The 16,905-nt window shown below is 36.2% G+C and overlaps 1 protein-coding gene across 1 annotated transcript in view; it reads right to left on the bottom strand.

Moving 5' to 3' along the window:
* Positions 1–3,348: 3,348 nt before the first annotated feature.
* LOC150108107 (small ribosomal subunit protein eS26-like) overlaps positions 3,349–16,905 on the bottom strand; it is a 37,654-nt gene continuing 24,097 nt past the window's right edge. The window contains exon 4 of the mRNA XM_090415590.1: positions 3,349–3,449. Within this exon, the coding sequence (XP_090271716.1) occupies positions 3,408–3,449 (42 nt within the window). The 3' untranslated portion in view covers positions 3,349–3,407. The remainder of the gene's footprint in view (positions 3,450–16,905) is intronic.

Below are 16,905 nucleotides of genomic sequence, written 5' to 3' on the forward strand. Positions count from 1 at the left end.
CTAAAACACTTCTGAATGAATCACTCCACAAGGACCTAAGTCTTCTTTTGGATCTTTTTCTTGCAATCTAACCACATGAAACCATCATATAATAATCTGATCACACAAAGTGACCATATAACTTTATATTAGCCCTGCTCACACATTCTTGAATGCAAACAATGTCAGCTTCCTTCCTAATGTTCTTGTTTTTAATATGAAACTGCCATCGATGCCATCTGTTCAGTCCCCTAATCTTTCTCAGAACTCATGTGATATATAATCGTTGATCAAGTGCTTTATTTCTAACCCAACTCTCAGATCCATAATTTAAAATTGGTTTGAACACCATCTTGTATACAGCTAGTTTAGCATTTTGACAAATTTCTCTCTTATTCCATATAAATTTATTGAACTGGCTCCTAATCATACTAGCTTTGCTTATTCTGTTGTCTATTTCCAAATTTAATTTGTCATCACTAAAAATAGCCTAAACAGCTAAAATATTTACTTGTTCTATAGGTTGAAGTAAGAATGCAGTTTATGTTTTCTATTCCTGCCTATTTTCATAGTTTTGGTCTTTTTATTTATTTTCATACCAAATTTGTTACAGCTGTTATTCAATTTAATCAGAATCCCAGAGATTTGCACTAGATGATATGCATTTAGGAGTACACTGTCATCTGATAAACAACTGTTTGATATTGCTAATTCTAAACATCTGGTATAGCAACTTGCTTTCATAAAGCTATCCATAAAGATCGCTTTATGAATAAAAGTGGAGATAATGTGCATCCTTATCATAAACCTCATTTTACATCAAAATTATATTCCTATATTTCCTTCAATTTTAACTGCTTACAACTTAAATATAGACATGTACTGCTCTGTAAATGTTCCATTTACCCCATATAATTGTACAATTCTCAAAAGCCTTTCTCAGGATATGTCATATTTCTTTTCCAGATCTACAAAACTTAAGTATAGATGCTTGGCATATTCCCATGATTTTCAACTATTTGTCTTAAAGTGAAAACCTGATCTAGACAAACTATTTGGCTTGAACCTAGCTTGTTCTTCTCCAAGTTTCTCTTCCACAATTTATCTCAACCTCTTTTCAAATATGCTTACGTAAATCTTACCTGAAATAGTAGAGAAATTCCTTTGTAATTTTCACATTCAGTTTTATTCCCTTTTTTATAGATGGGTACTAAGAGAGCTCTACTCCAATCATTGGGAGTTCAACTTTCTGACCAGGCCCTCTGAATTATGCAGTGCAGCCACCTGCAAAACTTTTATACCTCCATAGTTGAATATCATCAACTCCAGCTGCCTTTCCACACACCAAGTTTTTGATTGCTTTTTCTACCTCAAGTTGTTGATATGTACTCGTTTGTTCTTCCTGAAAATTTTCTAGTATGCTTCTGTCATGGTGTGTGTGTTGTTTAAGATTTTCAAACTACTTCAGACATCTAGGATATCCTTATCTTGAGTTTTCATGTCATGTTTGTCATCTTTAATTCCTTTTACAATACTCTTTCCTCCAATTTCTCAGCTTTTTCAATAGCCCCCAGAACATTTTGCCACCTTCCTGGTATTTATCTTCTATATTTCTGCACTTTCTCATGACTTTTGTTTAGCTACTCTCATCAATAGATCAGCTTTTACATTTTTCTCGGCGTATGTTTTTAGGGCACTGCTGATTTATTTGATAGAAAATTTTTGTATTGTTTCTTCTTTTCCAGAACTGCTTCTTTAACTTTTGTCCATCATGGCAGTCTTATTTTTCCTTGCAGACAACTTCACCATATACATCCCAAGCTGAACCAACCAATGTTTTCTTTAGAGTTTGCCAGAGAGTAAAGTTTGTTCTTGTTTTTGAACTGTTTCATTCTTTCTTCAATGTTTATATAGCTGAGTCTACAGTTTATCTGTAAAAGCTTCTTCCTTAGGAAAACCTTCTGAAGGACCATAGGCATAAAAAAGTTTCAATGTGCACTTTCCCATTTTGAAATTTATCCACATAACTACTTAAAACTACTTACAATCAAGGAATTTGGTGTTGAATGCTATTGCTACTCCTTCCTTTCCTTGATCATTATTACCCAAATATAACATCCTATATTTAGTAAAATTTCACCTTTTTTTGTCTTTTGTTTCAGTGATGCTAAGTTTGCCCATTTTTTTTTGGATGTAATTGGCATCACTGAAACAGATCCTCTTCAAAAATGAACAAATCACTGATTTATAAACTATACACGGTATTCAAGGTTGGATTGTTTTTCAAAGTTTAGAAACACTACAATAATTGTTTATGTTATAATGCCAAAATTTTTGTGGACATTATTACATGATATAAACTGAAATACCTTTCTTACTCTAAACAGGGCATTGCTACACCTTTTATCAAGGAGCAATAATATAAGCTCCTTAAGACAGAGTGAACATTAATATCCATTTTAGCCAAAAGTGTTCTCCCCAACTGATTTGCTAGTTATGTCCCTTTACTTAATTGGGGGAAAAAAAAAGTGCAATCATCCAAAATTTCTTAATGAAACTGTTCTAAGATATAATAAATCATATTTTCATGGAATTGTCATTTTTACAATATATTCCCATCATTACTTAAGTACAATATGTGACAATACTCATTAAGAAAAAAAAAACTATCCTAAAGATTATTTCAGAATAGTTACATATATTAACCTCCCACGTACACACGGGTGATAAAACCTATAACACAACAATGTCATGTGTGGGTAAGTAATTAGGGGAAAGAAGGAATTTGTTAACACGTTTCTTGAAAAGATAAGGGGAATGAAATATCAAAGAAGAGAAACAGAAGAAATGAAGAAAGATAAGCTGGTTCGATAAGTCTGGAGTTGAAGTGTGTATTAATGTTGACCACTGATGATTAGAGGAAAGCCAAATGATAGTAGCTAGTTTGGTGAAGTGCTCATTAAAGTATCTATTAAAAAAGCATGCAGAAACAGAGTATCTATGAGAAAGTGAGTCTGTGAGACATCAACTCAACTTTCCTCACTCAAAATCTGCTCAGATAAATAATGAACTACCGGCCACCACAGTACAACTAACCACAGATCTTTTCTCATCAAAATCACTAACAATCCCACTTCCAACAATCTCAGTGGAAACATATTTCAGCATTTTAGATGTTCAGAAATTTCATTTCCTTTCTGGGTGGCAAAAAAAAGTTCTATATGTTTAATATTCTTCATAACTCCCAGTTTATGAATCACTGAAATAAATAACAGAATGTGGATGTATTATTCTGGAAGTGGTCATGTCCTCAAGATTGCAAAATGGACTTAAAGCCAAAAATGAAAAATAAGAAATTTTTTTTAAATATTTTCCCTTTAATTTTTATTAAACACCGTTACATTTCACTTTTTTATTTTTATTTTTATTTATTTCTGAATGACACGGGGAACATTGGGACGAGGCATATCCTGAAAAACAAAAATAAATGTTCGTTAGCACATAAGATTTTATTTCTGACAAATCTGGTATTAAAATATCAAATTATTGAAGAAATACTTTTGGTACAGTTAGCTTTTTTGTGCCTATCTTTCTAAACAAGTATATAATAACATTCTTTTTTACATAAAATTTAGAATGAAACATCAATTACTAATTTATAAAATGCAATACCAAAATTTACACACTAACGTAATTTGACTGTTGAAGTTAAATTTCCAGAAAATAAAATATGTCCACTAAACCAAGTAAAATGTCAAGATAACTAGAAACATTATTTTCCCAAAACATACGGCAGCTATATATGTGTAACGAAAATACTGCCTTCTTTTTTCGACAAATCCAACCTATTAACATGTTCATGCCAGGAAATGTTTTGCATGTGCATCACACCCACTACACTTCACAAAGTTTATACTTCGTGTTAGTTGTAATTTTTTGTATAGAATTTTATTTGTAAAGTTAACATTTGTGAACTGTCTTAATGGTATCAAAAATTTTAAATGCAATTCAAACTGATTTCAAGTGATACACGTGTGCATGCACACATTTGCTTTTGCCACTTATGTCTCTACACTAATTGTTGCTAAATATAGTACGCAGACTATAAAAGAAAAGTCTCTATACTGCATTTAGTGATACAATAAAACTACTTGCTTTTCTTTTGTATGCAGTATTGTCTGTTGGGAGGGGATTGTTCACTATATAAGGACAGTTTCATTCCAGTTTTCAGACAGTGTACACGTAGGGAATAAAAATGCATCTATTCCTAACTGAATATGAATCCTATATTTTATAAGACTGCATCTGATGATCACCAACAAAATACTATCATATGCAAGAAATCCACATGCTTCAACGATGAGATTTCTGAGCCACTGATGATGATTTCAACTGTGTCTTGTATTTCTAAAGCAGCTCCTCATCTGATAAAGATATTTCAGAAAGCAAGGTTTCGAAACTTTGTTGCAAATGAATGGAATCCAGTAAGTAATGTAGAAGTACTGGTTTAGTACAGCAGAGAAGATGAGCTTTACCACTTGATGCAGAAAATCCATCTGAAGTGCACTCTGCATTGGAATTTAAGGTAAAAGAAACAGATAAGTGATTATCTACAACTCAGGATTGTGAAGTTCCAAATTAAATCCAAGAAATGGGTACTCGCATTCAAAAAGAAATTTTTTGGAATCCTTTAATTTATCCAAATAATACTTATGCGTATTATTAATGGCCAAAAAAATCAAAACACTGAGTATCAGGTCACATTATCAGTAGTTGCAATGCACCAAACATAGATGTATTTTATATGCAAATATACTTTCAACATTCCTAGAGGCATGTGTATAAGGATTCCATTCTTACATGCAATAAATGGCAGCAGACACCTGCTGCCATTTATTGCATGTAGGAATGAAATCCAGAGAGGACCTCAGTGACTTTGAAAGGGAGGGGGGTGATTTTGGAGCCAGGCTGGCAGGTGCAACTGTGACCAAACAGCTGAAATTGCACATGTTAGTTGAGGAACAGTCTCTAAGGTTATGCCAGCACGGTAGTTAACAGTACAAACATCACTGTAATGCAATAGTGGACAAAAGTGCTTGCTGCAAGAGAGGGACATTCGAGCATTACTGCACTGTACTATGAAAATTAGACAGGCTACTGCTGGGCAGTTGTGTGAAAAATTCAACTCTGGTTGTGAAAAACCCACATCAACAAATACACTGCACCAGGAACTACAGAGGTGGATATACGGTCAGGCCCCCTTACACAAGCCTTTGATCACTCCCATCAATGCACATAGTCACATCCAATGGTGCAAAGATCACAGGCAGTAAACTACACAACAGTGGTCGAATGCGATATGATATGATATGATGAATCCACATTCACTTTTTGCTGCAAATGGATGAATACATGTAGCATTAGCCAAAGGAAGCTTACCAGAAAGATTGCTTGTTTCCCACTGTGAAAGGTTTTGATGGCTCTGTAATGGTCTAGGGTGCATTCTCATAGCATGGTTTGTCCACTTGTTATATTGGAAGGCAAAGTAGATGCTGTCTTTTAATCATAAGTAATCATCTTCATCCCATGTTGATGGACTTTTCTCGTATGCAGCCAAATATATTTCAATAGGATAATGCTCCCATTCATCAGGAAGCCAAAGGAAGCTTACCAGAAAGATTGCTTGTTTCCCACTGTGAAAGGTTTTGATGGCTCTGTAATGGTCTAGGGTGCATTCTCATAGCATGGTTTGTCCACTTGTTATATTGGAAGGCAAAGTAGATGCTGTCTTTTAATCATAAGTAATCATCTTCATCCCATGTTGATGGACTTTTCTCGTATGCAGCCAAATATATTTCAATAGGATAATGCTCCCATTCATCGAGCAAAAGATCATCCAGTGGTTTGCAGAACATGATAGCAAGGTGTCCCATTTGCTATGGCCATCCCAATCACCAGACTTAAATCCTATAGAATGTTCATGGGAAATTTTGGAGCGAGCTCTCAGGCCACGTTTCCCACCTCTAGAGAACAAAGGTAAATTGATCCAATTTGTTAGGAGAATGGTGTAAAATTCCTCCTATTGAATTCCAAGCACTGAGAGAGAACCTTTCCCTTGAAAAATACAGGCTGTACCAGATGCCAACACCATATTAATTGAAACATGTCACTGTTTCCATTTTTTTTTGTCCATTACCTGTAATACAGATGATGTCAAAATTTTACAGGATGATTTGGACTGATTGGCAGACTGAGCAATGGAGAACGGATATCAGTTTAATATGGCAAAGCATAAGGTTATGCATTTGGGGCTGAAAAGATCAGCTATACCACATTGGTGGAAACGTACTCCAGGAAACTGCTGAAGCCAGAGACTTGCCAATGTTAGTGGATAAGGAGTTTAAGTTTAGGGGGACATAGCAAAAGTGGCCAAAGCAGCTCATCAGATCATTTGGTTACTGACGAATACTTTGAATGCCTGCTACCATCTTGGTCACTCAACTCTGGATCTTCTCATCACCAAGAAACCCTGGCACCCAGATCTGTGTGCAGTAGTCAAGATGGGGTCTTATCAAGGCTCGATAAACAGGAACAATAACTTGACTACTGCACACAGATCTGGGTGGCAAGGTTTCTTGGTGATGAGAAGGAGATGATCCAGAGGCAATTGACCAAGATGGTAGCAGGGGCCATCCATGGAAACTGAATAAGAGTGTAGTTAGCAAGGGTGTTAGAACTAGGTTATTTACTTGGAGAGTAGTGAATGAGTGGAATAAGCTGCCAGAGTTTGTTGTGGGCGCCATAACTGTGAATGAGTTCAAAGCAAAGTATGATAGATACTGTGCAAATGTTGGTTAGTTCTTGACATGATGTTTAGGGCCTCCCTGATAAGTCAAAGGACTCCTTGGAGTAGCCCATAATAATAATAATATATTCCTATCTTTACAAGTCTTGCTAGGAATATATTGTCAAAAGGAATCTCCCACACCAGAGAATCATGCTCTCGTCAATTAAAACCCCAGCAAAACTCTTCAATTCTCTCTCTTTCACAAAAGGAATATTTCTCTGTGGAACAATCAGGAATATTAGAAGTGGACTTCCAGCAGAAGTTATAATGAAGAAACAGAAATATGGAGAAATAGCCATAAAAAAAAAAAAGGCATTAAAATACAGAAATGGACTGACAAAATATCAGTAACTGTATTGATTTACAGAGATCAATGTGAGTTACAGGAGAGTGCTTGTAAAATAGGACATGACAGCAAGTCCAAAAACTGGATTTATTTAGAAGTATGTCATCATCTGCATAAAGAGTTGAGATTAACATCTCCAATTTTGATATCAGATTTAATATCACTTTCCTTCAAAATGTGATCCATATGGATAATGAATTATCCATATATTATCCAATGGAGATAATCATCAACAAATTCCTGACATGTACCCTCAAGGGATGTACAGGATATGATAGTACTAGATGAAAAATTAGCATCATTACTAACTTCCTATCTATAATTCTCCTGCAAATCATCTGTTACCTGTCAAGACTCCAACATTGTAAGATCACATATTTCTGTCTTCTAAGGCATTTTTTACTATATCAATCCACCTGTATCTTGGTCATCCTTTGGGTCTTTTCCCTGTCAACCCGGCAGAGAATACTCATTTTGCTAATCTTTCCTCTCCCATTCTGCTTATTAAATTACTTAAGGAATTTACAATGTACAAATGATATAAATTAAAATATTCCAATATTTCGGCAACGTGACGTTGCCATTTTCACAGGAATTCAAATAAAGACACGTGCACGCAGGCGCTACACACAGTAACTGAGGAAAAAGCAGGAAGCTGTTGTTTCTCCTAAAAGTCCTAATGGTGCCCCCCCCCCAGCGGACTATGCAAGTATTCTCGGCAGTTAGGTTGAAGATCTTCTGATGTAAGTCTCCCAAATTTGGGGCAGTCTCATGCAACCTTTCAAATTTGAATTTACTACAGTATATAATCATGGCTTTCTTCCACTGTATTCTGTGGCGAGTATCCAGAGCATGGTCTGCAAGACTAGAGTGGCTGTACTCGTGAAAGCGGATGTAGTCCTTGTGTTCTGAAATTCTGATATTCGCTGACCTGCCTGTTTGGCCAAAACAGGACAGCTTACAGGTAGGTTCCTAAAACGCTGCCGGGATAATCAGGTAATCCCAAATTGTGTCAAATTCAAGCACCATTTCTTATCACAAAAGGCTCTCTGAATTTATAACCGCACCATTCAGGCTTTGCTACAAGAACAAATCACCTCTACGCGCTGTCTCCTAGCTAACACTAACTTAGCTATACGGGCACTCGAAGAAGAGCTTTCTAGCATGTTAAATCACGAGCTTTGGTCAATCTTATACGACATCTCGTGCACTGCTGCTGATAAAGAATTTAAAAAAGTAGGATGTCGACATATCAAGAAGTTTGAGAAATTAAAAAAGAACTCGACCTCCGAACCAAAACTTCCTACCGACACTGTGGTCAACCTTTCTTCAGTTAATTTGAAGCCTGAAGCACTCGATGCTCTCTCTCACATGGCCACAACTTCACCATTGCTCCTAGAAAATTACCGGCTGAGGATATAATGATCCAAATTGAACGTGGAATCCGCCACCTTCCAAACCGTGGCCAATGTTGTGTTCTCACCAAAAACCAACATTTCCAATAAGGAATATAAATCGCTGCAGGAATTAAAGTAAAACAAAAAAATAATAATCACCAAAGCAGATAAAGGTAATGCCACAGCAGTACTTAACCAAACAGACTACACAGGTAAGCTTAAAGCTGTATTATCAGATCGGACTACTTACCTCCCTAATGAGTACAATCCCACCAACTCACAAATTAGAAAACTCCACAGGCTCCTTAAGAAGGTCACTTCTTGGCCTGTAGAAGTCACTAACAAATTAAAACCGTTTAAATCCATACTTCCCTCCCATCCCCGTATATATGGACTCCCAAAAATACATAAAGAAAATGTGCCATTAATTCCCATAGTGGATGGCATTGATTCTCCCACATACAAATTAGCTAAACATTTGGCCAAAGCGCTCACACACTATACTATACACAAATCACACATAAAAACTCAGCCCATTTCAAAGCCATCATAGAAAACCTTACACTCCAACATACTGACATAATGGTCAGTTTTGACGTCTCCTCCTTATTCGCAAATGTCCCACTCAAAGAAACCTTAGAGCTAATCCAAGCTAAATTTCCTCCCGATATCTAAGCCCTATTTCAGTTCACTATGAACTCAGGTTATTTTGTTTGGCAAGGAAAATTCTACAAACAAATAGAGGGGACAGCCATGGGTTCATCACTCTCCCCCACCCTTGGCCAACTTTTTTATGGAGACGTTTGAAGAGAAAGCCTTAAACTCTGCCCCACAGAAACCAACCATATGGCTTCGCTACATTGATGATGTATTCGCTATTCGGCCACATGGCTCTGATACACTCCTCTGCTTCCTAACACACTTGAACAACCAACACCAGAGAATCAAGTTCGCCCTGGAAAAGGAGAAAAACAACAGCCTGCCTTTCTTAGACACACTAGTCACCTGCCAGAACCTTAGTTTTCTCAGTTCATAGAAAACCCACCTATACAGGTAGATACAGTCACTAACAATCCCCCCCCCTACAACAATATGGAGTTATTAAGACACAACACAACAGGGCTAAACTTATCTGTTCAAATGACAATGCCCTAACCACAGAACTAAACCACATCCTCAACACTTTCTCAGCCAATGGCTACCACCCAAAAAAAATCCAAAAAATACTGACACCAGTTAACCACAACCCCTCCCCCCTTCACAATATTGATTATTCCAAATCCATCACCATTCCCTACAATTTAATAAGCACGCATAATCAACGTCTAAGCCTTTCTACGAGAATAATACATTTCTGGATACTAACAATGTCAAGTTCTTTCCTAATTTCCTGGTTTTTAATATGATATTGCCATTGATGCCATCTGTTCATGTCCCTAATCTTTCTCAGGACTTTCATATCTGCATTCTCCAGTCTTTGGTCAAGTGTCGTACTTCTAACCCAGCTCTCAGATCCATAAGTTAAAATTGGTTTGAACACTGTCTTGTATACAGTTAATTTAATGTTTTGACTAATTTCTCTTTTATTCCATATAAATTTATTCACCTGACTTCCTACCATACCAGCTTTGTTGATTCTGTTGTCTATTTCCATATTTAATTTCCCATCTTCACTAAAAATCTTGCCTAAGTAGCTGAAATGTTTTACTTGTTCTATAGGTTCTCCATTCACAATGCAGTTTATATTTTCAATGCTTCTGCCTATTTTCATTGTCTTTGTCTTGTTATTGCTGATTTTCATACCAAATTTAATACAGCAGTTTTTCAATTTAGCAAGGAAACCTTGTAGACTTGTATTGGATTTATCTAGAAGTATAACATCATCTGCATAAAGCAACAGGCTGGCATTAATATCTCCAGTTGAAAACAGGTTTAATACCACTTTCCTTCATAATGCGATGCATATAAATAATGAATAAGAGGGGATAATGTACATCCTTGTCTGCACCAGATTTAACATTAAACCATCTTCCTGTACTTCGTTCAATTCTAACTGCTGACTTACAACTCAAATAAAGACTAAGTATTGCTTGATATAATGCCCCATTGACATCACATAACTGTAGCGTTTTGAATAGCTTCTCTCTTGGCACCTTGTCATATGCTTTTTCCAGATCTACAAAACTTAAATACAGATCTCTGTTATATTCCCATGATTTCTCGACTATTTGTCGTAAAGTGAAAATCTGATCTTGCAAGTCACTATTTGGCCTGAATCCAGCTTGTTCTCCACCAAGCTTCTCTTCCACAATCCTTCTCAACTGTTTCTCAAGTATACTGACATAAAGCTGACCACAAACACTCAGTAGAGAAATACCTCTGTAATTCTCACATCAGTTTTATCTCCCTTTTTATATATGAGTACTATTAAAGCATCCACATAGTTAGCCTAGTGGCTGCAACAATATGCCTGGGGTAGGAGTGTCCTAGGTTCGATTCCCATCGGTGACGTGAGGAGCTTAAGGATTTTCCTCAGCCATAGCCAAGTTAGCCAGTCTTGGACATGGGCAGCAAGGTTTTTTCCCCAGTTTATCATGGGGTTTTTCCTCCCACAAAGCAGGCAAAGCGGCCCCATGAACACACGCTTTTGACGAACATGGGAACCACCGAAATAAGGAACAACCAACCTATTCCGTGGGATTATCAGTTATAGAAGCTTACGGGTAAAATGTAGGCCTACGTGAAAGCATACCATACGATGACAATGACAGCTCTACTCCAATCATCAGGAATTCGCCCCTCTGTCCAGGCCTTGTGAATTATGCAGTGCAGCCACTGTAAGACTTTTATACCTCCATGCTTGAGCATTTTTGGTCGAATATCATCTACTCCAGCTGCTTTTCCACATTTCAGGCTTTTACTACTTTATATGTATTCCTGATTGCATGTCAAGTGAGTGTTTTTTTACCACTGTGTGGTCATTGCTTGTTTCATTTAGCAATTTTTCAAAGTAATTACTCTATACTTCAAGGATATCTTTTTCTCCAGTTTTCATGCCACCTTTATCATCTCTAATTCCTTTTACAGCACTCTTTCCTCTATTTCTGAGCTTCTTCAACAACCTCCAGAATATCTTGCCACTCTCTTGATATTTAATTTCTATGTTCTTAAAAAAAAGTGTCTTACCATGACTTGTTTAGCTTTTTTACATTTGTCTCTGTATTCTTTAAGAGCACAAGCTGATTTATTTGCCAGGAACGTTTGATATATGCTTTCTTCTTTTCCTTCACTGCTTCTTTAACTTCTTGTGTCCACCATGGAGTTCTGATTTTTCTATCCTTGCAGACAACCTCACCACATGCCTCTCTGGCTGAATCAATCAATGATTTCTTCAGGGCTTGCCTCTGAATCTCCAAGGTTTGGTTACTCTTTCATTTTTTCTTGAATAATCTGTGTATTTTAGTCTACAGTTCACATCTGAGAGCTGCTCAACTTTTATTCACTTTAAAACTTTCTTACATGTTTTTTTCAATATGAAATTCAATTTTATCCTGCTCAAGACAAAATGGTGATCACTTCCAATTTCAAATCTTCTGTACACTCTAGTGTCCTACACCAGAGAGAAAACATCACTATCAACAATAACATAGTCAATGAGACTTTTCTTATTCATTGCCTCTTCTCTCCATGTAAATGTTGTGCACATTTTTATGGAATATGGTGTTAGTAATAACCAGTCCATGTCCTGAGCAGAAATTCAACAGGTATTTGCCATTATTATTAGCTTTGCTCTTTTCTCCAAATTTTCGCAAATGGAGATGATGTGTACCCTTATTGCACATTATGTCTTATTTCATTTAATCCAGTGTGAAAAAGTATCTAGCCACAGATGAGTGCAATTGCAGTGCTCATGTTCTCTTTATGGCAGATGTCAATATATGACATACACAGAACTAGGGACCACCTGTGGAAGTTGTGTAAGAGTGTGGTTATTAGGAGTGCAGACCAGAATTTCTGCATGTAGAATGGAGAATGAGTGGAATAGATTACCAGAATTGGTTGTAGGTTTCCTGACAGTGAATGGATTCAAGGAGAGGTATGATAGGATTTGTGTGTATGATGGTTGATTTGGGTCTCCTGCAACAAGTCTCTGGACTCCATGGAAATACCATAAAATAATGATAAAATAATGTTATCATATCTGTCTGTCCAAAGTAGAACAAGCTGCAGGCATCTACAATAAAGGATGTGATGACCATTTGATATATTTAGGATATCTTTTCAAAGATACCCTAAATATAAGTGATAGGAATAGTTTTGTTGTGATCTTATGTGGTGATATGCAGTATTTTGCTTATCGTATAAGAGCAATAGCCATTGTCTAAAAAAAAATTTTTTTTTTAATTTTAAAAAAAGTAAAACAAATCAAGTTTCTATGGCTGTGTCATTAAAAGAAATAGCCCTGGCCCAGTGTTCATTTTCTATAGTGAAATGCATTTTTGAAATGCTGGTGTTTATTTTAAAAAAAAAGCCAACTCAGAGAAGTTAAGTTACATGAAGTCTGAGAATGACTGTCACCAGGTCTTTGTAATATTAATGCTGCTATACTTGAAGCATAGTGCTAAAAATGCAATGTGCCTGTGCAATGAGACCAAACAGACACATCTACATAACACAGCCAAATGGGTTTTTGTTTGGTTTTCAAGTAATTCCATAAAGAAATTGGCATGGGGGGGGGGGGATCCCATTACAGCTATAATCTAGCTTTTGTATATTTTCCCTTTCCATGAAAAATAATTCAGTGCATGAATATTTGAATAATTCAAATATGGCAAAGAATGTGGCTTAACAGGATTGAAGTTTCCATCAGTGGTATATTGATAAAAAAAAATAATATGAAAGATTTTCCTCCGAAGTTTTAAAGAGTGCATACAATTTTTTTACATTTTTAATGAAGGAAGGGTTGTTCCTGAGGTGTGTGTGTAGGAAGGGAGCAGTGATTTTGCTGTTTGAAAATTTTGTAAGTGGGCTGTCTATCTATACATCCATGTATAAAACCATATTTAGTTTGGGAATTTTGGGGATCTCGTATATGTGATTTAATTTAATATTGTAATTTTAATTTTCTTGATAATTTCTTTGAACCAAGATGCATTTTTTTTTTTTTTTTTTTATAATTTATACACCTTTTTCGTTTGAGATTTAGTGGAACCCTGATCTATAACATAGGTGGAGGTGTCTATTAGAAGATTGTTCATTCTCATCTGCGAGATACCCCTTCACACAGGATCAAATGGAAGAAAACTGCTAAACAGTAGTAGATGCGAGACTTTTTTTTTTAGAATCAGCAATGAAGCACTACCTGTAACCCAATAAGTACGGCGCTACATTACGTTGCCCAAGGTCTGCGAGAAAGTCATTCAAAGGCCACATTTAACTTGACTTATTGAATTAACAGTTTTTATCCAGTCCTAGAGTGGACATAGAACATTCTTCAAATTGTAACTGAAAAGGAACTTTTCAGTTACAATTTGAAAAGAATGTTCCAAAGGACAGAAGTGTGTTGGGGGGGGGACAAGAAGTTGGTTTGGTGAGTTTGGAGTAAAACTTCACTAAATTTAGTGCTGCTACTCCTAAATGGCTAGAAAACTGGTGTTAAGCCATTGGCCATATAAGAATTTGAAGCTTGTCATCTGAGCACAAGGTTTTGTGAATGAAGAGAAATGAAACTGACTGTATTAAGCAAGCCAGTATGGCTGGCCACATAGTTAGCATACCTGCTCTCCAACCAACAAGTCGTGAATTCAAATCCCGCTTAATGCGCATGGATTTTGATAAAGCCTGCTCTGGACAAGCTTATACACTTGGAAAGAAGTCAACAGACACCCTCCATAGGCAAGCTGAGTTATCTCATATTGTATTTGCAACATAACATATTGGTACCAACAGCAAGTTTACATATTGGGCCAATGGCAGTCAACATGTTATGGTTCATGTTGTAGATCTTGAAGACATTTATGAAGTACATGGATTGATGAATAAGTAAGAGAAAGAGTACACTATCAGCAAAAATATGGATGACATTATTAGTCAAAGAGAAAGATTTGCATATAAGAGAGCCCAAGGCACTCCTGTATTGTTGGTGAGGTTCAAAGAGAGGAAGCATCCACCATGATGTGCAGTGATCCACTAGACAAATTGGCTATAATTAGCAATAGTAGAAGACAGACCAAAGAATGGCAATTTGGAGAGCAGACCTTTATTCTGGACCCAATCAAATGCTCTGGAGATGTCAAGAGCAACAGCAGGATCTCTCCAATTTTTTTTTGTCTTTTCATGACAGGACTTAATACTAGAATCTTTTGAAATTTTCTTTTGATGTCTTTTTATCAAAAGATCAGACATAAGGAGATGAGTGGTGTACTGATTCTGATATGGTAGGAGGGGATTTACCTAGGTTGTCTAAACAGGAGATGAATGCGAAGAATGATGCCAGAAGATCAGCATTTAACTGGTGCTGTAATAGTGCCACCTCTTTCTCATCCACATGAGAAAGATAACTTGAAATAAGAACAGAATGAAAATGAAATGTTATAGCTTGCAAAAAAATGAAACACAGCTGACTTTGAAGTCAAAAAAAGTTATATAGTAGACAACTTTTTTATGAAAGATTATCATAAAAAATCTGAAACCTCATTTTTTGTTGTATCATTCAGTGTATTTAGCATCTGTCTAACAAACCAATGCTCCTGTTATGCTGCAAAGTTTCATTGCTATGCAATGACTGAAAATGTTTCTGCACTCACTGAATTGTTGCCACACAGCTGTCAGTGGAGACTGTCAGAATCTTTTAAAGTCCTACGCATTTGGCAGGTCATGTAAAAGTTTTCTGCACAGAGGACTAGCAATTCTCTACAGCTGTTAAAAAAAAGTGTTAAAGGAGAATCTTTTTTTTAGGATCATAAATGGTTTGCCATGTGAATAGCAAAGGGGAAAGTGAAAAATGTGTTAATGATTTTGGTTTATTCACAGTGACATGTCAAATGGATTGTGCCATGTGATGAGTCATGTCTCCAAAGCATATGACACCAGTAAACAGTTCACAAAATGTGTTGTTACTGCATGCAGTGTTTGACTTCTGTTCTAGCATCCATCTTGCAAAATAACTTTTAGCAACTTTGTTGTTATAAAATTCTTTTGTATCCAGCAAAGACAATGAACATAAAGGTGACCTGTACAAAGGAAGATTTGAAAAATTCAGTGAAAACTAACAACACAAGAAGGTATTCGCAGCCATGCCTCAGTTGATGGGGAAAACATAGATCTACTATTCTGCTTCAGAAGGTTTGAAGTTGTTGCAATCACTTGAACAACGATGATTTTACCATGAACTGCTCTGCTTATGATGGCAATTATTAAAAAGAAAATTTGATTTACTATAGTTCATTATCATCATCAAATTCCTGCCATATACCCTCAAGGGGTGTACAAGATATAATAGTACTACATGAAAAATTTACATCATTACTAACGTCCTATCTACAATTTTCCTCCAAATCACTCTGTTACTTATCAACACTCCAACATTATCAGATCTTATATTTCTATCATCTAAGGCACTTTGTATCGTATCAATCCATCTATATCGTTGTCTTCCTCCGTGTTGTTTTCCTGCCAACCTGGCAGAGAACACTTGTTTTGCTAATCTTTCTCGCCCATTCTGTTTAAGTGACCATACCACCAGAGATTAGCTCTGCTAACACATTCCTGGATGCTGATAATGTCAAGTTCTTTCCTAATATCCGCGTTTTTAATACTGCCATTGATGCTATCTGTTAATGCCTCTAATCTTTCTCAGGACTCTCATATCTGCAGTCTCTAGTCTTTGGTTAAGCGCTTCACTTCTGACCCAGCTCTCAGATCCATAAGTTAAAACTGGTTTGAACACTGTCTTGTATACAGCTAATTTAGTGTTCTGACTAATTTCTCTCTTATTCCATATGAATTTATTCAATTGACTTCCTACCATACCAGTTTCGTTGATTCTGTTGTCTATTTACATATTTAATTTACCATCTTCACTAAAAATCATGCCTAAGTAGCTGAAATGTTTTACTTGTTCCACAGGTTCTCCATTCACAACGCAGTTGACATTTTCAATGATTCTGCCTATTTTCATTGTTTATCTTTTTATTGCTGACTTTCATACTATATCTATTACAACAGTTATTCAATTTAGTCAGAGAATCTTGCAGACTTGTAGCAGATTTATTTAGAAGTATAAGATCCTCTGCATAAAGCAAAGAGCTGACATTAACATCTCCAATTTTGATATC

Source organism: Typopeltis vanoorti, chromosome 3 (genome assembly GCF_054136105.1).
Source record: "Typopeltis vanoorti isolate ZY-2024b chromosome 3, IOZ_Tvanoo_1.0, whole genome shotgun sequence".
NCBI lineage: Eukaryota > Metazoa > Arthropoda > Arachnida > Uropygi > Thelyphonidae > Typopeltis > Typopeltis vanoorti.